The following is a 23,823-nucleotide window of genomic DNA, read 5'->3' as shown; positions in this document are numbered from 1 at the left end:
TGCCATATAAGGGCTCAGTTGAATGGTTGCAACAGAGACCATCTGGCCCATAAACATGGAAATATTTGCTCTCTGACTCCATACCAAAAGAGTTTGCTATCCCTGGTCCAAAGTAACCTTTTCCTCCTTAGGAGGAGGAATAAGGAAGAGGTAGGAGCTACTTTGCTTAGTAGATCCTGAGTGTTCCTAGAAACACATGACGTGGCAGAAAGGTGCAAGATGTGTGCGTTTGTAAAAGGAAACCCAGAGCGGTGGGTGCTATGACAGGCTGCACGCGTCTGGAAGGCAGATGCTGCTTCCTAGGCTGTGATGCTTTTAATTCTTCCACTGCCTCTTGCTGATTACATTGTAATACAGAAATGTTGAGAGGACCCTTTCTGCTTACTTCTGATTTCCTTTCAGATCTGGGAGGAACCCCTGTGGTGAGTCCTGATGGTCTACCCCTCTTTGGGCAGGGGCGACACGGCAAACCCCTCGCTAGTGCCCAGGAGAAGCCCATTCTGAGTCTTGGAGGGAAGCCCCTGGTGGGCTTGGAGGTCATCAAAACGACCACCCATCCTCCCACCACAACCACGAGGCCGACCACAGCCACAACCACAGCCACAACCACCGGGGCTACCACTACCACCACTGTGGCCACCACCACCACCCGAAGGCCCCCGGCTGCCACCCGCCGCGTGGCCGCCACCCGCCGCACCACCACTACCACGCGCCCAACGACCACGATCCGGACCACGACGACGAGGACGACGACCACCACCACCACCCCTGCACCTACCACTCCCACCCCTACCTGTCCCCCGGGGACCCTGGAGCAGCACGACGACGACGGGAACTTGATACGAGACTCCAATGGGATCCTCGAGTGCTACCCCGAAGGTAAGCAGCTTCATCCTAATGCTAACCCAGCCCTCTGAACCGGTAGGCTGCCTGTCCGGGGTGACAATGCCTGCTGGCAGTGCTAAGCACATGCTGGCAGCCCAGCATGATGGTGACCTGGGTACTCTTTAGTCCAAACAGGGCTGTTGACAGTCCTGGGGCCCAGTGAACACTGTCAGAGTGAACTGAGAAATGCGGTATGGGGCCTGCTGTACAAGAACACCATTTATTGTTTCTCTGAAACTGACTGTGGTTCCCCTGCCACAGCTCAAGTCAGAAGTCATCTGGAATGCATGACATTAGTTTGAACTAGTGTGTCCTAAAGTGACTCCTGGGATATCAGTAGATTAATAGTTGTTATATCACAATAAAGTATAAAGGAAAGAAGGGAGAGGGGGCGGGAGAGAGACGAAAAGGGAGAAAGGGAGGGAAGGAGGGAGAAAAGGAAGGAAAGAAGGAAGGAAGGAAGGAAGGAAGGAAGGAAGGAAGGAAGGAAGGAAGGAAGGAAGGAAGGGAGGGAGGGAGGGAGGAAGGAAGGAAGGAAGGAAGGGAGGAAGGAAGGGAGGAAGGAGAAGGAAGGAAGGATTTGTGATTAGGCGTGGGGTTTAGACACGGTGAACCATGTGGACATTGAATGGTCAGTTTCCTTGTGACTCGGTAAGGAAAGTGGGGTTTCCCCCACAAGGCTGCAGCGGACACTACCCAGACTTCCCTTTGGAAAATGCTAATCCTCACTGGGCACTCCCATCATGTGAGGATGAACTTTCCCAGCCTGGCCACACTTGCTCCCGGCAGTCTGCAGTCCTTCGTGACTCCCTGTCTTCGTGTGGAAGAATGGAGCTAGGAGGCGATGGTCCAGTGACAGTGGCATTGCAGTTGGTCATCCTTTCTGTTCTGGCCACCACTCCACCTGCTTTGGATGGAGCCAGTCAACATTTGCATCAGGCATAGTGGAGACCAAGTCCTGCTCTTCCCTTGGGTTGACATGAATTGAGCTCATCTTTCTAAGCTAGTGCAGTCTGGAGACCCTCTTTCCTCCCAGGAACCATTTCCATCCTTACAATCCTTGCCGACCGTGAGAAGCTCAATCGGCATGCCCATGAGTGCTGTACCCAAAATGAAGCTGCTGTTTGTAGTCACTCTTTCCATGGAAAAGTGCCAAAGAAAGAGGAAAACTTGGCATCAGATTCACAAGGACCAAGGGCTTCCGCTGCTTAGCCAGTGAGTACCAATATGGATTCAGCTTTGCATTTCGTACCACAGTGACTTCTTTCTTCTACATATGTGGATGTGTTTATTTTTAAACAGAAGTTTAATTAAAACTTTATAATTGGTTGTAAGCAAGAGTAATTACAGTCTGATTATAATTACATGCATTTTATTTTGTCTTTTTTTTTTTGTCAGTCGTGGGGCTTGAACTCTGAGCCTGGGTGCTGTCCCTGAGCTCTTCAGCGCAAGGCTGTCACCCTACCCCTTGAGCCACAGTGCCAATTCCTATTTTCTGGTGGTTAATTGTAGATAAGAGTCTCATGGACTTTAGTGCCCAGGCTGGCTTTGAACCATGATCCTCAGATCTCATCCTCCTGAATAGCTAGGATTATAGGCGTGAGCCACCGCATCTGATATTTTGTCTGTTTTTTAAAAGTCTTATAGCATATTATTTTCACATGTTTTTTCTCTTAGCTTTAATTTAGCATAAAAATTTGTGTCTCTTCTTTTCTCTGTAAGCCATAATTACATATATGTTTTACTTTACTTAACATGCATTCTTCAAATTCCCTAGTTCAAGCCAAAGAATGATCTACTCCATAGGCAGAATTTTGAAAAGTAGTACAAATGAATCCAAAATCTTGGGGAGAAAAACCTAAAGTTTGGGAGAGCAATGACCTTTATACAATATTTTAATGTAGTATGTGTTTTTAAAAATACTCATGTATGTGTGTGTCCTTTTATTTTTTAATTCCTTCAGTTTTACTAGCAACTCAAACACTTCTTTACATGTATGCAAATTGTCATTGTCTCTCCTTGTAAGCCACTTTGGTGACTACTGAAGAGCTGTACGTGTTCTGTGCCTACAGCTTGATGAGTTTAGGAACAAGACTATAGTCCTGAAGGCACTACTGCCACCACGGTCATCCAAAGCGACCCTTTCCAAAGAGTCCCCTTCCCTCTTGTTTCTCCTTTCTCTTTTCCTCCGTCTCATTCCTCTAAGCTGATCCCACCAGCCAAACACTCATGAGAGAAAGAGATAGAGAAACTCTGTGGTTCCATGGATGGCTGGAGGTTTGGAGACAGTGAGTCAAAAGTCTGTTCCCTCTGTAAGATAGGCTCAGTGTTTCTTGGCCCAGTGCCTTGTCATGGCCACAGTGTGCAAAAGTGAATTCTATAATTTGCGCCCCGATACTTGGAGTGGAGGGCTGTGATGTGAGAAGAGAACAGCAGAGCCAGCAAGGCCCCCCACACCCCTAGCTCCACTTCCATGCTAGTTGTTTTCTTCCATTGTGCTGAGCATAGCCCTGTATGTCTTCTGCGGATGCGGGGCTTCATGTGTACACACTGAGCTTTGCTCAGAAACATGTTGGCCAAGGCTTTTTTCCAACCTAGAAGCTTGCAGTGTTTATTGCTGTCGTGGGTATGACTTGGTACCTGCCTTAGTGTTCACTGAGGAACATCAGGAGGGGTGTCTGACATCCCATACCCTTTGCAGAGCCCTGATGTTTTGTTTATTGCTCTCCAGTGTCAAAAGCATGGCTGTCTTTGTTAAGTCATGTCCCCCTCCTTTCCTTGAAAACGCTGCTTACAAAAAGCGTTCCACAATATATTTGGGCGGATGTCATGTGTGACGCATTTTATGTGCTTGTTTCCTCTGTATTATTGCGTTCACGTCTCTCATCTTACACACACACACACAGAGTTTTTTACGAGCTGAATTTTCCATCAGGTAATCCAGTCGTTTTTGCTCCATCTCCAGTTCTTCATGGTAATCTAAGCACTACGAGTATCTAAACACTATGAGATGTAGACCTTGTCTGTTTTCCAGCTCAGAAGTAACAGCCACTGGTCTCTGTTTTTCAGGTTCTCTTTCTACAGTGCATTAACGAAGTTGTATGTATTTGAGAATGTTCTGAGCAAGATGAATATTCAATTTGTAACACGATCTTATTGCATGATGCAGAAAACCATCAACCATGATGGAAAACAGTTCCACCCTGCCAGACCTGACAGAGAACACAAAGAGAATAACTGAAGTTCACTTGAGTGGACCCATCATGGAGGGTGAAAATATGCCTGGATTCCAAGAGCTGTTATTTACCATGAACAGGAACAGTAAACCTTTTCTTGTGTTTCTGTTTCTCTGGAGAGCTCAGGTTCTTTTGGTTTGTTTGTTTTGCTTTTTGGTGACATTTTTCACCCATTTTCATGACCATGAGTAAACAACTGAAGAGAATAAAACCTACATTACTACTCTAGCTACTCAGGAGGGTGAGATCTTAGGACTGTAATTCAAAGCAAGCCTAGGCACTAAAGTCCATGAAACTCTTATCTACAGTTAATAGCTAGAAAGCTGGAAGTGGCACTATGGCTCAAGGGGTGGTAGTATTGAGCTGAAGAGCTCAGGGACAATGCCCAGGCCCAGAGTCCAAGCTCCATGACCACCCCCCCAAAAAAAAACAGCAAAAAAACAAAAACTACAGGGACGGGGAGTTTGGCCTAGTGGTAGAGTGCTTGCCTAGCATTCACGAAGACTTGGGTTCAATTCCTCGGTACCACATACATAGAAAAAAGCCAGAAGTGGTGCTGAGGCTCAAGTGGTAGAGCTCTAGCCTTGAGAAAGTCCAAGGACAGTGTTCAGGCTTGAGTACAAGGCCCAGGACTGGCAAAAAAAACCCAAACAAACCAGAACTACATTATTATGGTTGATGACTGACAACTATATTTACATGGAGAGGTTCCAGCTGGTGTCATGAATGTCACAAAATGCCCAGTTCTATGTGGTTCCAAATAGTTCTGAATAACATTCAGGTGGAGCAAAATCAAGCTTTTCCAAAATAACTATAAATATACTTCATTACATCTGGAAGGTTTTTTCTTCGAGTCAAGATACTGCTTTAGAAAAATTTTGCCTGAGTTACTTTGGTCTTTAGAAAAAAAATTATTAAGTTATTTAATAGGATGTTCATTTATTCCAGTGACCACAATGGTCCCTCATCTCAAGAAATAATCTCGGCTTTCAGGTATTTTTCTGTGCACTACTTCAAGAAACATGTATTTCAGCACCTCAAGGAATTAACCTTAACGCCAGAAAACCATGAAGGAGACAATACCTGTTTCCTCTTCTTGCTCATCCGAGGACGCAAAACTTACACCATTTATTCATTTTTAACATGGATCATACAATGAAAGGACTACACTGATATCCAGGACAAGTGATACTAAAAGTCAAAAGTCCCTAAAGTTCCTAAAAAGTTAAGTTGAAAGAAGACAAAAACACTAGGCCAGGAATCAATGGCAAAAGAACTCCAAACTTTAGGAAGGGTGAGCCTAAAAATGACTTTATACCAGCCGTGAAGTAATTGGTCTTGGATTTGGGCGTTTTGACCTTGGAATGACCTATGGAAACATCCAGCTGTGTTGGGTGGTTTTCCGTGAAATGACTCTCCTATCTCTGAAGGCCAGGTGCTCCACAACTTGTAAATATCCACTGGTCCCACTGCACATGGCAGAAAAGGGGTGCTAACACCTTAAGGGTGTGGCAGGTGCTGGGGCTTCTCACTGACTGCTGTGGCTTCACGTTGTTGTCTGTGCAAGGGCTGGACAGATGACTCTAGATGTGCCACTGCCCCTTGGGACTGCTGTCTGTTTTAGCACATTAACACTTTCTGTGCCAGCACTTGGGCTTGAACTCACTTTCACTTGGCTTTTTCACTCCAGGCTATGCTGTTAGCACTTGAGTCATATCTCCACTTACGGTTTTGGGGTGGTTCGTTGAAGATAAGAGTCTCATATATTTTCCTTTCTGGGCTGGCTGTGAACTGAGATCCTCAGAATTTAGCCTCCTGAGGAGCTAAGCTTACAGGCCTAGGTCACCAGTGCCTGATTACCACTCAAGATATTAAACAAATGTTCAAAAAGGTCGGTGGACTCATTACACTGGAATATTTCTGAGTAGTGATCGATAATTAACAATAAAAATATGTCAACCTGGGGGGTATGACATTTTCTTTTTATAAGGGGAGTTCACACATTCTGCCTCATCTTATCCCAGTGTGGAATGATGCTTCTAACAGAACCTTAAGATCTGCAGACCACCGAGTTGCTTCAACTTTTATAAAAGTAGAGGCAGTTTTCTAAAGTATGAAGTACATAGGCTTTGGAGACTAGTGTCTTAAGTTCAATTTCTGCTACTCACTAGAGTTGAGTCCAGGGGCATTTAGCCTCTGAGAGCCCAGCATCCTTGCTGAGAAGAGGGTGGGTGGGCTGAGTTTGCAGACGGCTCTCCAGGAACTTATTAGAGATGTTAGCTCCTGGTCAGGGACATTTACATTGTCCCTTTATGATCCCAAAGGGGAGAGTACCACTCGGAGTTTTTCTGGTCTCTGGATTGGTGAGGAGACACTGGTGTCACTGGCTTCTTTCCATGAACTACTCGGGTGGATAATTGCTATGTTAGGTCCTGGGGTCCAACTCAGACAGCACTCCGAGGAATCGCAGGATGACCCTTCCTCTCTCTCTCTCTCTCCCCCCGCAGATGACTTCTCAGGCCTGGAGACAGACATAATACCCACAGAAGAGGCTTACGTTGTATATGATGAAGGTACAGGTGGATTCTAAAACGCTTGTATATTTTCTTTCCATCCCTAAGGATCTGATTTTAAATGGACGATTTCAATCCTGATTTCCTTTGGACTGACTTCCGATGGTGGTTAGAACCATCACCCCCCTTCAGTCCCTGTTGAATTGACCTTTGAGCTAAAGGAAAGCAGCATGCTTCACAAGCAAATGCAGTTTCTCAGCAAGTCCCTTCAGCCCTCTTTCTGCTGAAGCAATTCTGGGGCTGCTTCTGTCCTGGCTCTCTTCTCCACCTCTGTTTACCAAACCATATGGTTTGACTATCACCTGGACTTCTTCCCCGACTCTCTCCCTCTCACCTTTTTCTTTCCTCCCCTTTTTCTAATTTCATACAAAACGCAATGCTGCTAGATATGTTGTTTCTTACTATCATATCTTTTTAAGTTTAGTACATTCAGAAATATAAAATGAGCCAGGGTAGGGTGGTGGTTCCTTCCTGTGATCTTAGCTACGTGGGAAGTAGAGATCTGTAATATCTCATTAGAGACTAGACCTTGCAGAAAGTTCAGAAGCCTTCTGGGTGTGCTGACACGTGCCTGTCACCCCAGCTATGAGGGTGAAGTAGGAAGATCAAGATATAGGCCATCACTCCAGACCCTATTCCAAAAATAATGAATGGAAAAAAGGCTGGAAAATATGGTTGGTTCAAATGTCACAATACCTGCCTATGAAGTATAAAGCACTGATTTGTAAGCCCAAGTCCTTTACACACACACACCCCTGAAGTGCCTTCGGCAGTGATTGGAACAGCTTCTCAAGAAATGGCGGCATCACTGTTGTGATTCTTGGGGCCTGGAGAAGGTCTTGCACGTTCTGCATGTTGCCTCCGCAGTTCAGAAGTTCACGAGGGATCTTGTTCCCACCTGGTGAGGGTTCTGACACCTGAGCTCAGGATGAGCAAACTCCACTCTCACCCCAGCCTGACAGCAGCTTTCACCCCACTTGTCTTAAACTACAGCTGTGTGAATAATGTCACCTTTGATGCTGTATTTATTGTAATCGGGTTTGATGTTGTGACTTAATCCACCACAGTATTCAAAACACTTTGCTTTAGGAAAACAGCAGATGTCAGCAAGTTGAGGATGGTCTCTTGGCACCTTGGAAAATACTCAGTCTGCTTATCTTTGGCTAGTTGAAGCATGGTTGAAGCATGACACATCTTTTTGAATGATAAAATAATGAGTTCTCTTTAGATCTTTAATCCTGCCTTTCTCCCAAGCAGAGGAAAAATAGATTATACTCAGATTTTTTAAAATTCAAGTTTATTTACTGATATGGCCTTTATTGGCTCTGAAAAGGGAAATTAATCTGGTCAGTTATAGCATTAGGTCAGTAACATGAATTACTGACAACCGACGCTGTTATTATTCTTGGGGCCCCACAATTTCTAAGGGTTCTAAACTCTAAGGGGTCCCCACAGCTATCAACTTAAAACCCAGTTTTTGGGGACATCTGGCTTCTTATTGCTCCTCTTCTCCTATGTAGCCATTTTATAAAGGAAGAGATGGAGAGAAGTGGTAGATTACTAGAAACAAACTATGTGTAAGCATGGCAGTTCGTCCAGTGTATGTCAGTGGGGAGGGGGTAACATTTGAACCTTAAGAAAGTATCTTTTGACTTCACAAGATGCCCTTCTCCGGGAAAGACCCTATTACCAAGCTCTCCTCTCCTTTCAGATTATGAATTTGAGACCACACATGCACCAGCCCCAACCCTCACCATGCCCTCCACCACACCGAAGGTCATTCAGGAAGAAGGCACAGTCAACTCCTTCCCCGAGGAAGAATTTGATCTGGCAGGAAAGAAGCGATTTGTTGGTAAATATAACTTCCTTAATTGGAGAAACATGGCTGTTTAACTTTTCCCTTTTGAAGAAGAGTGTAACTAATTCCTTGGCCAAGACATTGCCCAAAGTGAAGTTTCCATTTTGGAGTAATTTAGCAAGTTGGTCTTGTTTAGATGGACATGAATTTCCTTTCTACAAAAGTCAGAAGAGGGGGGATCTCCAGGACAGTTGTTGTCTAACAGGTGAGAGTTTAAAGAGGCTGCTCTTGTAGCCTAAGAGCTATGGAAGCCAGATTCTCTCAGATAAGATTTATTACCCGGCCTTGTCCACATGCAGTTTGTTAAATTCTCCCCAAAGGGTTAACAGCTTATTGAGTGGTGTCATCGGAAACCACTAGCATGAATATAAACAGAACCTACGCTAGTTTTTTTTCTCCAGTTGTTTTCTATAAGTGTCTCTAGAAACTCATGTTCCTCCCCTATCTCAGTAATTAAACGAATTTAAGTAGGAAATTCTCTGTAGCTAAACTCTATTTCCTTCTCTTTCCAAGTCTTCTTTTCCCATGCCCTGAATGAACTTCCCTGATGAGACAGTTGGATTAACATGTTAGCAAGTGGAGACAAGCAACAGCTTAAATTAATATCACACTTTGCTGTTTCCATGTGCAGGAAAGCCTTCCAGCCAAGATGCAGTAATCGATTGAGTGTCTGAACCTCACGTTCTTGAGGAACAGGAATATTGCTCTGAAGTCGCATTCCTGAGCCAATGCCGGGGCTTGCCCATGGTTTGCCGATGTCCGGCTGCATTCACCAAGCACTCTCTTTCTCTCCTTTTCTTATAGTTCCATGGCAGAAATGAAAAAGAATTCTGCACTATGATTAGCTGTCCTAATGAGCACTTCCAAAGGTGGAAAGGCTTGCCATGGGCTGGCGACTTTTCTTATGGACTATAACTTCCCTATAAGGCAGAACAGCCTACTTCCCAAAACTTTCTGAGGAGACCTACAGACAATCCCTATAGGCCTAGTTTTATATTTAATAATTGGAAAATGAGGGCCCGGGAGTTTGGCCTAGTGGTAGAGTGCTTACCTAGCATGCACGAAGACCCGGGTTCAATTCCTAGGTACCACATATATAGAAAAAAAGCCGGAAGTGGTGCTGAGGCTCAAGTGGTAGAGCTCTAGCCTTGAGAAAGTCCAAGGACAGTGCTCAGCCCTGAGCTCAAGCCCAGGACTGGCAAAAAAAAATTGGAAAATGAAGGAACTAAGAAATTGTTCAGTCCCAACAACACCAAAGCACAAGAACTTAGCAGCCAATGATGCAATGGACTTGAGGAATTGCCAGAATGGTGCTGCAGAAACACTTGAGGATACAAGGCCTGACCTCAATTTCTTGGCATTTCTAGCTTCTCATAGGGAATTAAATTGTGGATTGGGGGCAGATTTTCCTCTGGAGCCTTTAATTATGGGCATGCTGTTTGTGCCAAGAGGCTCATGAATAACAGCGATGCCAGCTCGCACCTTACCCCATCCTCAGACCCCTTGAAGTTCCTGAGATCACAGGGGTAGAAAGGGCTACAGCATAGACATGAACAGGAATACGGCTATGACCCTGAGGAGGGATGGGTACTGTAGAGAGGCCCCTGGGCTGGGCCTTCTGCACAGGTAGCCAAGGCCGTTGTGGATTCGTGAAGCCCTAGGGTAGGCTACTTTGGGCTGAAGCTTGAAGCATCATCTTAGTGGATGTTGTCTTCTCATCCTAAGATGGTTGAGGAAGCACTGTTGCGAGAAAACGGGGGTGGACTGTTGGTGACTAACACACACACTTTTGCTGACTCAAACTTTCCCCAATGTTTGGGCCTAGGGATGGGAAAATGCTGCAAGAACAGTCGCCCTGATTCTATCTCCAGAAGCCTTCTGCAATCTGATTGCGTCCCTCTGTTCTTTTCTAGCTCCATATGTGACATACCTAAGTAAAGATCCCTCGGCCCCGTGCTCTCTGACGGATGCTCTGGATCATTTCCAAGTGGAGAGCCTGCATGAAATTATTCCAAATGACCTGAGGAAGAATGGCCTGCCTCCCCAGCAAGCCCCTCGCAACATCACCGTGGTCGCCATGGAAGGCTGCCACTCGTTTGTCATTGTGGATTGGGACAAAGCCACCCCCGGGGACGTGGTCACAGGTGTGTCTTGGGCAGATGCTCGCAGTTCCTACTGATATGCAGGTAGGAAATATAGACAGTCAGTGGTGCATAGATGGGTTCACGGGTGTGTGTGTGTGTGTGTGTGTGTTTGACGGAAAGGACAGATGTCTTCTTTTGATGAGATGGAATATCGGCAAATCTGAGCGTGATACATACAGAGCACAGGATGGAAGTGAGGGTCTCGAATCCTGGTCCCAGGCTGGTAGATCTGACTTTGGGTCGGCTGCTTTATCTTCTTTGACTTTCCCATATGAAAAATACAATTCCATCTCTCATATCCTGCAACTCTGCAAATGACCAGGAAGCCATCAGAAAGGAGCTTCTACTGAATCCTGACTCTTCCTCTCACCCTCATTCCATCCTGCTGGATGCTTGCTTTGAAATCAGCTGGAGTACACCCCAATTCCTTATGGGGGAACTGGATGTAATGGAAAATTGACCAAAGTCTAAGCCTCCAGGTCTTGGCTAGGAGATGTTTGTCAGTTCAAAACCCAGGTCTAAGACTCAGCAGATCACCGGTAACACATATGGAGAGCTTATGATTCTGATGGAAGTCAGAGGTCATCCGAGTAAGGAGAATTTTATGGCGGCAGCAGCAATTGTGTCACTATAATGAAATACTTGAGGTAATTCACTTACCAATGGTAAAAGTTTGCTTTCGCCTCTACTTTTGGACTTTCATGTCCAAGACTTGGTGGGCTCGTTGCTTTGGGCCTCTGATGGGAGCTCCAGGTGGTGATGGTGAGGACGGTGAGGGCAGCAGCCCTTCTTGTCCAGTGTTTGGGCAGCAAAGAAGAGAAAGAGGGAGAGCCCAGAGGCGCTCTGAAGGTTTGACTCCAGTGACCGAATGACCTCATTACCGTCTATCTCCTGAAGATTCCATCACTTCCCAGGAACGCCACTGTGGGAACAAACCTCTAACAAAAGCTTCCTTTCGTGGAGAAATACTGTTTCCAAACCATAGCAGAAACCATTCATTGAATGTCAATGAACGACAACAGCAAAGAGACTCTCCTTCAGGAAAGAGCATGAGCAGGGCTTCAGAGTGTGGTTTACCTGCATTCTGGTACCAGCATCTTAATTTATTAGCTGGAGGACCTTAATTGATGATATCGATTGCCAAGCAGAATAAAGGCTGCCTGTCCGATTTAATGCCATGGATCTTTTCCTCCTTGGCTTCTGTGGTCTGATCTATCAGCTCTCGCTATATTCCCCGTGGACTATTCTGGAATGAGCCTCACTGCTCTTGACTTCTTGCTGATTAGTTTATCTCCTGCTCTTAGTGTCATGTCTGACAAGGAACAGTTGCGTGATAGATAGTTATCAAGTGGAGTCAATGGATGGGAACTTAGACAAAGCATGGCACCTGCTGCATGATGACGTTTTCTAACGTGTCTAAATGAGGTCAGTGGAACGAGCTCTCCCTGGAGTTCTCCCAGAGCTGCAGATGCCTGCTGCTGCCCCTCCTGCCACACCTGTGGTGTGGTTTGGTTCCCTGATGCTCACTGAGTTCTTTCTTATTCCCATTTCTAGGGTACCTGGTCTACAGTGCATCCTATGAAGACTTCATTAGAAACAAGTGGTCCACTCAAACTTCATCAGTCACCCACTTGCCTATTGAGAACCTGAAGCCAAACACAAGGTATGGATGCCTGTCATTCTGAAAACAAGAGATCTTTGTGCGTGCTCCCAGATACCCTTTGCTTGAAAACAGAGGGTTAGCCAACACGTTTTTATGGTTTCCTTGAGTCCGCGGCTTAGTTCTTATGGAATGTCAATGAATGCTAAGTGTGTCATTATTACCTACGAAAAATTACTGTAGATGTTGTAACGTGATATTATTATGGTTCCATATCATTCCTTATTTTGCTAAACACTTCCTACCATCAAGGAAAGAATGTGGAAGGTCAAGTTACCAATTGATGGGGAGATGGACATTAATGAAGCAGCAACTGCTAAACATTTAAAGTACTATAAAAGAAACACAATGGGAGAGGATTAGCCTCTGTTTTGTGGTGTGTGTGCAGAATTATTAGGCTGTTATAGCCCAGCCACCCACTGCTTAAAGCCGAAGATGCTCCCAGAACTATGTCACAGTCACTTGTGGCAAAATTGGAATCCCAGTGTCCTGACCCCTCTCTTAACTAAAACGTGCCTTCCACAACTTGTGCTCCCTAGGGAAGGAAGTTAACTTGTGAAGAAAATAGGCCGTGGTTATGGGCAGTGAGGGTTCATTTGTCTTTGGGACAGGCTTTGGTTTAGTGTCAAGTCACTAAACTCTTCCTGAGTGTTAACATTGGACTAGGTGCCATCTAGGAATGCAGAGATACAGGGCAAAGTACTCGTGGCTCTCAGGAACTGACAAGCCTGTCCTCATGAGTTTGCAGTCCTGTCCCCATGAGCTTGCGGTGGTAGACAAGACAGATTAAATTAAAAATACAGCCGGGTGTGGTGGATCACACCTACAATCCTAGCTACTCAGGAGGCAGAGATCTGAGGATCGGGTTCAGAGCCAGCCCAGGCACAAAAGAACACAGAACACGAGTCTCTTATCTCCAACTTTAAACACTAGAAAAACTGGAAGTGGTGCCATGGCTCAGGGGTAGGGCGGTAGCCTTGAGCTGAAGAGCTCAGAGACAGCGCCCAGGCCCAGAGTTCAAGCCCCATGACCCACAAAAAAAAAAGAATGCAAGTATGTCCACTTCCACTGGTCAGTATCAGTAGGAAATGTAAGAGAATACCAGGACAGGATGTACTGAGGTTTTCTTGTTGTTGGTTTTGCCTGAGTCTGGGGGTAGACGAGGAAGTGAGGAGAACTTCCTGGGAGTGAGGGGAGTTAGATCTAAAAGTTAAGACCCAGTGAAGTTTCCGGGTACTGATGGCTCACGCCTGTAATCCTGGCTACTCAGGAGGCTGAGATTTGAAGGTCAAGGTGCGAAGCCAGCTGTGGGCAGGGATGGCCGTGAGACTCACCTCCAAAGAACCACCAGAAAATGGGAAGTGGTACTGTGGTTCAGAGTGGCAGAGTGCTAACTCTGAGTGCAATCCTTGAGCAAAAGAGCTCTGGGACAGCACTCAGGCCCTGAGTTCAAGTCCCACAACTGACAAAAAAAGAAAGAAACAGTGAGTAGGTATGTGAGTTAAGCCAAATTGTTCTAAGAAGGCACAGGAAGAAGAAAGTTTCAAAGGGAGGCGAGGGACTAGGGTGAGAGGAGGCTGGACAGACCACACAGGGCTTCATCCCCACCATCCTCAGCTTCCCAAGGGCAGACTCCTTCCCCGATCTCGTCTGCTTCCTCCTGGAAGGGAGCCTTTCACTCTTGGGGTGAGGAGTTCAGGATACGACATAGCATGTGTGGCTTCTCCTGCTCCAAATCCTCAAAACCCTTGTGACCGTGGCTACACCATGTTATGACATGAGTGTGTGTTGAGATCATCTATTTTTCCTGCATTACTTGGATGCAGGTATGCCTCTTGCTGAGGAAGCATTTCCCCGATGGCCCACCCCGGAGCTCAGGGCCTCTGGAACCCAGCCTGGGAGCCAGGGGGAGAGATAAGAAGTCAGTCTACTTAGCATAGAAGCCAGTACCTAAGAATCAGCTTTGACGGTTTGTGATTGCATACTGTTTTGACTTGAAGTGAACTAAATCTACATTATTCACTAACCTCAGTCCAATCAGTCTTTGGGGGCTGTATGCACTCAGTCCATTCTTCTAGTCCAGGATTTGTTGTCTCTGAGACAATTCAAGAGAGGTGCCAACAGCTTACATAAGAAGGCGGGTCCTGCACTGGTCTTGTGGCTTGCATGAGACACTTTAATTCACAATATAAAAAGTATATTTTAGGCAATGGAAAAGTTTTAATGTGGCTTTTGAAACTGCAGACACTATTTTTCGATGTTGTGTGCTGTTCTCTGCTCAGCAGCTTACATTCACTTGGACATGGTAGGGGCTGTTCTCACAGACAGGAGTCTGAGGACTTGGCTCATGTGGGCTCTCTGAAGAACTAGTATTTTGTGTCAACGGGGAGAAGTCTTGGGTGTCAATGACAAAGTAAGTCCATCCCAAGGTCCTCCAGCCTGTCCCAAAGTAACCCAGGATTGCTTCTTCTGGAGCTGGGGCAGAGGGTAGCACAGGTCCAGCAAGAGCTTAAGGAACCAGTCAGCAGGAATGCCCCCATGTAACTTCTGAATAGAAGAGCCATCCCTTAGGTTTCTGTTTTCCTTGCTGTAAGGGAAGAAAAAGTATCTTTAAAATTGGACCAGGATTATTGACATGTGCCAGACACACTGCTTGAACTTTTGGGTTAAATCACCCCACAACCACTGGTTAAGTTGTGAATAAGTGCCAGGCCCCAGAGGCTCACGTATACAATCCTCGCTACTCAGGAGGCTGAGATCTGAGGATTGCAATTCAAACTTGCCTCCCAGGCAGGAAAGTCCCTGAGACTCTTATCTCCAATGAACCATGGAAAAGCTGGCGGTGGAGGTGTGGTTTGATTGGTATAGTGCCAACCTTGAGCAATGTTAAGGGGAAAATGACCAAGCCCTGAGTTCAAGCCCGAGACCAGGACATACAAAGAGTAATTGGGAAACACACATTGTTAAGATTTGGATACACAGATGTTCTTAATTGTGAGTATCTTTTCGAGAGATTTGAAATTTTTAAAAATGAACACTCCTAAACAAGACAGGAATGACTTTATGAAGAGTAATTTCACCAAATGCTTTATTTTTGCCAATTAGTCAAAGTCACAGGAAAGGATCTGCTCACTGAGAGGCCAGGAGTGGCCCTGGGGATCCCCTGGCTCCACAGGCTTTCAGGCTCTGGGCCCAAAAAGTCAATTCAATAACAATAACCTTTCCCCATTTTAATCAGTGCATGTAATCTGGGTGCCTGACTTAATCAGATAAAACAATGGAATGTTGAAGGATGACACACTTGCTGACAAAGCCAGAGGAAAATATTCTACAGTGTGGAGAGCCACCATGCACAGGGATTTTTATCTTCTCAAAGGGCATCCTAGGAGAGAGACATGCATCCAGGGAGGAAGACATCACAGTGAGTTATAGCTCACTGCAGGATCCCTGTACTTCCTGACCAGCTCTGTTAGCTCGCAGCAGTGCACAGCCACTTTGGGACCCCATCTTCCTCTGGATGAGCTAGCTGATTCAGACAGGGTGCTTTCCAGAGCATCCTCTGTTCCAAAACAGTTTCTTCCAGTGAAGTCTGTCTCTCTTTCTCTCTCAAGCACTCTTCTGCTATTCCTTTTCATTCCTTGAGCAGCTTCTAAAAGCTCAAACCCCAGTGACTGAAAGGGTGTCCATTCTGGGCTCTGGAGTCAAAAAAGCCCAAGACATCCTTGTCTTATTTTTCCCAGTGAAGATGCCAAATTTGGGCCAAGCCCACCCCTCTGCCTGCCAACTATGAGTTCCACCATTGTGGGATCCAACATCTTGCTTTCCTGCATGGATTCCAGTGATGTGAGGATTAGGTTAAAATTTGAATTCTACTGTATATTGTATTGATCTCCCTGTCAGCCTGTATAGCTCAGGCGGGAACCTGTGTCTTAAGCTGGAACAGGTATCATCAAGAATCAGTAGAGAGGAGACCGTCTGGAGCCGGGGCCATCTGAAGACCAACCTGTTAGTCTCATGTCCCCTTTCTGTTGCCATTACCATTAGCATGTATCTGTACTACAATGATATCAAGTCAAAAAGTTATTAAAGATGAGAAAGTTCAGAAAGAATGCAGAGGTCACTAGTGATTAAAATGAATTAGGATCTAAGCATGCTACAGAGTTTTAAGTTGTGTAGCTTGAGGTCTCTCTCTCATACAAGTCAAAGTTATTTTTTAAGAGGTGTTTTCTTCCAATTTCAGATATTACTTTAAAGTTCAAGCCAAAAATCCTCATGGTTATGGACCAATCAGCCCTTCGGTCTCATTCGTTACTGAATCAGGTATGACTGACTGCACTTTCTTCTTTGTTTAACTTCTCTGAAGAATAAAATCAAAGCCGGGTGTGGTGGCTCATGCCTGTAATCCTAGCTGCTCAGAAGGCTGAGCTCTGAAGATCTCAGTTCAAATCCAGCCTGGATATTAAAGTCTGTGAGACTCTTATCTCCAATTAACCACTAGAAAACCAGAAGTGGTGCTGTAGCTCAAGGGGTAAGGCAGTAGTAGCCTTGAGTTGAAGAACTCAGGAACAGTGTCCAGGTCCAGAGTTCAAGCCCCACAACTAACCAATATATATGTGTATATATATATATATATATATATATATATATATAAACAATCAAGAACCAAAATAATAAATACAGCTGAGTGAAAACTCAGTAAAATCTTTCCTTCTCCATTTTCTTTCTGCTAATTAAAATTGTTTGTCACAGTTGTCACACGTGCCAGAGCACAGGAACAAGGTGGGGTGGTAAGTCTAGCTGGCAAATGGTGACACAGTAGAAATACCTGGGCCTTGTGTTCCCTTATCATCTTGCATTCATATTCCGGAGAGCTCCCAAGAATCTAGTTTCTGTGCTGTGAACTGCCCGGTGCACGGGGCCATGTGGCAACACTGAGACATCTATAGACAAGGGAGGCCTCAATCTGGCAGCCTGTGAGGAACAGAATGCGGCCGATCATGGGAACTTGCAAGCTGAGTCTGTCCAGCCCATCCTTACATGAGAGCCTAGTTTTGGCCTAGTTTGGACCTAGGTCATACCTGGACCCCAGGGATGAGAGCCACGTCATCCAGTGCTCCAGTGCCTCAGTGAATGCCTCATAGCTCTGGAGTGGCTGAAGGCTTCTGAGAACCTGGATTCCAGGCACACTGGGCGTCGTTTGGAAGTGACTGGTTCGTTGACTGGTCAGCTAACAGACTGACTTTATTGGAGTAAGATTTCTCCCGTGATTGTACTTCTGGATCCTCTGAGATCACCAGTATGGAATATGTGCTCGGTAAGATTTCATGGAAATGTCTAAAGAAGATGGACGGGCCTCCACTGCCTCAGACTCCCTTGAGTGTAGGAAATATTTGCTATGCATGGCCTACATGTGCTGTGTGCAGCATGGCCCACACTCACGGAGAAGAGCCCTGCACCCTCTAGTCCCAGAGCCCCAGAAGAGTAGGTGACCTCAAGGCCATTATGAACCCCAGTGGCTCTTTGATCAGAATACATGTGTCAGCAAATATGGACAGAACAGTAGAGTTGATTCTGCGTGGAGCGAAGATATGAAGACAGTGGATGTGGGCAGATAGCTGTGTTTCTTGATGCCACTTCCTGAAGTCTGGTGGAAACTGGTGACCGTAGTTGTGTGATGAGTGTTTATAGAAGTATACCCATCCAATCCAGGAATGGTACTTGGGCCCTGAGTTCAGACCCAATGACCAGCATTAAAAAAGAATTCTAATCCAAGAGCTCTCAAAAAGCTCAGGTTTGACGTGATGCAGCTAAGCAGTAAAGCAGCTTGCCTAGTCAAGGCTCTGGATTTGATCCTTAACACCACAAAACTAGAGTCCTTTAAATAAATCCAGATGTGCAAGCTTAGCACCTGTAACCCCAAGTGAGAGGCATGAGTAGGATTGCAAGGTCCGTTCCAAGCCTGTGAGCAGCAGCCACTTCTCTGGTCTGTCCCTGCAGTCATACTCACCTTCTAGAATTCCACCTGCCATCTGCATGCTCCCCCCGACTGGCTTTCTGGAGTAGAACCTTTTAGGGATTTGTCCGTATCATCCAAGTTCATTCTCTTTTATTATCACCTGTCAGGACAATTGGTGCTGTTTCTACTTTCTACTATTTCTACAAAGATACTAAAATGTTCTGAATGGACATATATCTTATATTGGTAACATCCAAGAGGGAAGTGAATGGATTGTTTAGTAGATAGTCTATACTTTTTCAGGAAGCTAACCAACTGCTCTTTAAATATATAATTCACTAAAAAGAAAAGAGTATCAAACTATTTCATGGCATCCAATATCACGTTATCATTTTCAGAATGCTGTAACTTTTATGTAAATAAGGCAGTTAGCTAGAAATGAATATTCCTCTAAAAGAAATGCCCAGAAAATTAAGACTAAGGAAAACCTTTGGCATTTAAGAAATAAACCTCACTTTTATTCTCCCATTTTTTTTCTTTCACATGTACATAATTTGTGAGGTATGATCCGAAGTCAATTCTTTTATTCTTTTCATTTCACAGACAATCCTCTGCTTGTGGTGAGGCCCCCTGGTAAGTGTCTCTTCTAGAAGGTTTTGGCATCCTGGTTTATCATGTTGAGTGTGGGAACTGGGGTTGCTGTGAATATTCACAAGTAGAAATTCTGGGCCATTTTTGAATTTTTGTAACTTTATGACAACTTCTACCCATTCTCTGTCTGCCCTCCATCTTTACATATGGAACAAAATGACCTGGGTGTGTAATAGAACCATAGTGGACAATGTTTGTGAAAGCCTGTGATGGGGTTACCCAACATGCATAAAATAGATATTTATTTGCACAACCTTTGTGAGTATGCTCAATTGGTGAAACAATGGCAATATGAATCCCATGCCCCATTGCTTACATTCAAGACTGGCTTTGTGAATGGCAAGAGAACGGGGGTCTATGGTGAGCGGCTTGTGGCAGGATAGCATGCTGAAAAAGATCAAATCTACCATGACAGATGATTTCCAAGGAAGCTGAGGTCTTAATACTGAGCATTCCTTGATGCAATCAACACACTTAGATAAAAGGAATTCTCAAGTTGTACTACAGAAGTAAAAAAGGAGTGAGGAGGGGCACGCTCATCGAATAGGTTATGTAAGAATGATAAGCCGTGGGGACCTCCATCACCCACAGATGTATTTTGTTTTGGTCAAGGCGGTGAACCCATCTGGATTCCATTTGCTTTCAAACATGACCCGGGATACACAGACTGTCATGGTCGGCAATACGTGAAACGGACATGGTATAAAAAGTTTGTGGGAGTTGTTCTTTGCAATTCACTGAGATATAAGATCTACCTCAGTGACAACCTGAAAGGTAGGTCCATAGGACAGTGGACACAGGGGTACGGAAAAGTCTGGTTTTATCAGGCACAAGCTTGACAGAGGAAGTGCATCCCCATATATTTGAGGCCACCACCTGTCATAACTGAAATACTAACCAGCTTTACAGGCTCTGCCATAAGGTTCCTATTTCTAACCTTGGTACTCAGTGTGTGTGTGTGTGTGTGTGTGTGTGTGTGTGTGTGTGTGTGTGTGTTCTACTTATTTTAGAAGGGAAGTCTAAAATTCTGTTAGAAACCTAAGGACTGTTTTATTTATTAATTCAAAATACATTTTAAAAACATTTCAAAATACGTATAAAATATGTATTCATAATAAAATATGTATGTTTGTTGGAAGAACTGAGGAAAAAATCCCCCTCCATCGTCACCACCATCACCACTTTTCAAAGAAAAGATGCAGATGGTGAACAAATGTTAGCAATGCTACTTGCTCTGTCAGAATTAAAAACACCTCATTTTCAGCATGGTTGGGAATTCAAACAAAGAACAACACAAGACCCTTGGACTACCAGCCCTTAAAAATTCATTTTCTACCCAACTGGTTTTTAACTCATCTATTTCTATTTGTTTTGGTTGTTTGTTTTTGTGCCACACTGCGGGTTGAACTCAGGGTCTTCATCTCTAGCTCACTTGGCTCTTTTAACTCATGGTCGGTGCACTACCACTTGAGCTACAACCCCAGTTCTGACTTTTTATAGGTTCATTAGAGATAAGATTTCTAAGGACTTACTTATCTAGGCTGGCTTTGAACAATGATCCTTAGATATCAGCCTCCCGAGGAGCTAAGATTACAGGAATGAGCCACTGGTGTTACAAAACTTAACACAACTTTTAGGTTTTTATTATATAATCTTTAATATTTTATTTTGACCATTCTGCATTTCATTACATCATTTTCATTTTTCTGTTGCCCCTCTTAAAATACCCATTTTAATAGGGATCCTAGTAGAGATTACTTAGAGACAATGTCACAATACTGTTTCCCCTCCCCTTTCTTGCTCGGCCAATTTCCCCAAACTTCTGGGCTTTTCTCTCTGCTGTTTCTTTTATCTTCCACTGTGTTCTTCTCCTACTTCATTATCTCTAGAAGTCACACATCTTCTTTGGTGCCCAAGGTGGGAGACAGAATTTTGCATTACTGTGCCTAGTGGTTCAGGACCACGGACAGTACATCCTGTTACAGATTTTTGCCCTCCTATGTATAGAAATATGCATTTATGGATTTATTACAATGAAACTCCCTCATAGTACAAATGTATGTTAGTTCAAAAATTAAATTGAGGGCCGGGAGTTTAGCCTAGTGGTAGAGTGCATGAAGACCCAGGTTCGATTCCTCAGTACCACATACATAGAAAAAAGCCCAAAGTGGTTCTGGGGCTCAGGTGGTAAAGCTCTGGCCTTGAGAAAGTCCAAGAACAGTGCTCAGGCCCTGAGCTCAAGCCCTGGACTGGCAAAAAAATTAAATTGAAAAGGAACATAATGCAATCACAAAATTCTTCCAAAAAGTGATTTTTTTCCATTTATATAAATTTGTCTACTTGGTTCTCACAATTATTTCATATTATATTCTCTATCCCAGTTTTCTCCATTCCTTTTGCAAAACTAAGGAACAAGTCCTTCATGTATAGATTAGAACTTCTGGCATATCATTTATGGTTTCTTCCTTCTGACCAATGGTTAAATATTTAGTATACACCATCTTGCTGAATCCCTACAGTTCTTAAGGATATTGGGCCATTGTAACCATTTTTTGTGTGTGTGAAACATGCTAGTTAAATAATGTGCCCAATTCTAAAGGTCCTCAGAGCTTGTTCCAGCTTCTAAGCCAGATGTGAGAGACATACTTCCACTGTCATTCACAGTCATATTCCTTTATTTAGACACATTCTACAGCATTGGAGACAGCTGGGGAAGAGGGGAAGACCACTGCCAATTTGTGGATTCCCACCTCGATGGGAGAACTGGTCCTCAGTCCTACATAGAAGCTCTCCCTACTATCCAAGGTAATGTGAACACATGCCATCTCTGTTGCACAGGGGAGAAGAGGCAGGATTACAGAAGAATGGGATTCATTGTATCTTCTCCTTTTATCCTTTGAAGATGGATACTGGGGATGCTTTGGATCTTAAAATAAGATCCTAAAAATAAGAAGTCAAAAAATCTAGAATAATATTGGGTCAGATATCTAAACTAGCCCACTTGACCATCACAACAAATATACACAATATACCATGACCAACCTGTGCTACAGTTACATGACTGTACTATCCATACAGTACTATGATTCTGTGCCTGTGGTCAGACCTTGGTCTGAGAAGCTGATTAATCAGTAGACTCACTGGTAGTATAGCAGGGAGTCATTTGTTTGTAGGACTAGGTAGGGCAAAGCTGAAGAGCAATTGTTGAGTTTCCCAAAACATTTTGGGTAGGTTGAAGCATCATGTCTATTTCAACAGTGAAGTGGTATTCATGTCACAGGATTATTTTCTGTGGGATATTTCCTTGAAGGACCTAAAAGTCCAACCCGGGTCCTGATAATCAAGCTATAAGGTTTTGAAGTTCTGCCAAGTCGGAGGCCTAAAGTTCAGTGAGGAGCAAGTGGGACTCCTGCTTTGTGTATTTATAGGGTTCAGGGGTGCCCGAGGGTGAGTGTGCATTGTGATTGGCTTAGGCTGCCTTATTTTATGAGGAGAGAGAACTAGAGTGATTAGATCACACCCTACAGACCCTGTCTCAGATAAGCCACGGTGAGCCCATCCCACCCAGAGGCTCTGTTTATTCAGAAGTAACAACAGTTACTTCAGTCTGAAGGGAGATTGTAAGGATGAGGCGTTTCCCCTGATGGTTTGGTTGACTTTAATGCCTCTTCTTCCCCGCTCTTTCCCATTACCCCTCCAGGATACTATCGCCAGTACCGCCAGGAGCCTGTCAGCTTTGGCCACATTGGTTTTGGAACCCCTTATTACTATGTGGGCTGGTACGAGTGTGGGGTGTCCATCCCAGGAAAGTGGTGACCACAGGACTGTCCCATTGTAAGTTTGCCCACATAGCCGTGTTGACTATTTTGCACTTGGGGGCATGAGCAGGAGAAAGACAGTGTCCCCAGCCCTGCTGGCCCATCTCAGGAGTCCATCCCACAGATGCACTCTGGATACTGTGGTCGCCTGCAGTCTGGAACTCAGTCCCACTGGACTACAAACAAGATTCAGTTTCTACTGAAACATTGCTTTTCCACAGATCCCCGCCCCCCATGGTTTTTGCCTGTTTGTTTGCAATTGCACATTCCAGAGCCATCAGACACGAGCAGCTGATCCGGTGTGAAGACCAGACTCTAGACCAGAACTCTGATACTTGGGCATCTACGCAGGATGAGCATGCTGGGCTTGCTGCATCGAGCACTATCCATTTTTCTCACTTTCACCTCCTCCAAAATCAGCTGGATTTGAGCTTCGGTCTCAAACTCAATCTCTGTACGCAGTGGAATTACTAAAACATTGTCAAAGACCTTACCTGACATTGAATTTCTATGGACTTTCCCACTGGTAGACTAAATGCATCGGGTTTGATTTGTAAATTCTCAATTTTGATATATGTGTGTATATACGCATATACATATCCACACTTCTCTGCAAGGATACTGATTAAAATTGCTGTATTTTTACTTACCCCCTTATAAAAGTGTGTCCAGCTTTTTGGACAAAGATGTTTGTTAACATTTTTTGGAATGGTGCAGGTGTTAAGATACTCTGTATAGCATAGCATCAGAACAAAGGTCCGTCCTCTCCTTGTGGATGCTGCTGGATTCTGACAATGATGGAGAGATTTGAGACACTGTTGGTGAGCTAGCCTGCCATTCATACCTCCAAACCAAGTGTTGTCCTTCTTAAGGAGACAGTCTTTCCTTATCTGTGAAGAAAATGACTTTATGGCCTCTTCTTTTCGGGGGGCAGTCCTGGGGCTTGAACTCAGGGCCTGGGCACTGTTCTTGTCTTTCTCTGGACTAGCACTCTACCACTTGAGTCACAGTACCACTTCCAGCTTTTTCTATGTATGTGGTA

At 44.6% G+C, this 23,823-nt stretch overlaps 1 protein-coding gene across 1 annotated transcript in view; it reads left to right on the top strand.

Moving 5' to 3' along the window:
- Positions 1-23,430, top strand: part of Fndc1 (fibronectin type III domain containing 1) — a 72,218-nt gene extending 48,788 nt beyond the window's left edge. The window contains exons 14-23 of the mRNA XM_090337886.1: positions 403-879; positions 6,629-6,694; positions 8,406-8,546; positions 10,466-10,696; positions 12,251-12,359; positions 16,597-16,676; positions 18,916-18,945; positions 19,576-19,737; positions 21,646-21,768; positions 22,664-23,430. Coding sequence (XP_090194012.1) covers positions 403-879; positions 6,629-6,694; positions 8,406-8,546; positions 10,466-10,696; positions 12,251-12,359; positions 16,597-16,676; positions 18,916-18,945; positions 19,576-19,737; positions 21,646-21,768; positions 22,664-22,779 — 1,535 coding nt within the window. The 3' untranslated portion in view covers positions 22,780-23,430. The remainder of the gene's footprint in view (positions 1-402; positions 880-6,628; positions 6,695-8,405; positions 8,547-10,465; positions 10,697-12,250; positions 12,360-16,596; positions 16,677-18,915; positions 18,946-19,575; positions 19,738-21,645; positions 21,769-22,663) is intronic.
- Positions 23,431-23,823: the final 393 nt, after the last annotated feature.

This window comes from Megascapheus bottae, chromosome 8, assembly GCF_031878675.1.
Source record: "Megascapheus bottae isolate mThoBot1 chromosome 8, mThoBot2.hap1, whole genome shotgun sequence".
Classification (NCBI taxonomy): domain Eukaryota; kingdom Metazoa; phylum Chordata; class Mammalia; order Rodentia; family Geomyidae; genus Megascapheus; species Megascapheus bottae.
Note: the sequence above shows the minus strand (reverse complement) of the source record. Positions and strands in the feature narration are given on the sequence as shown.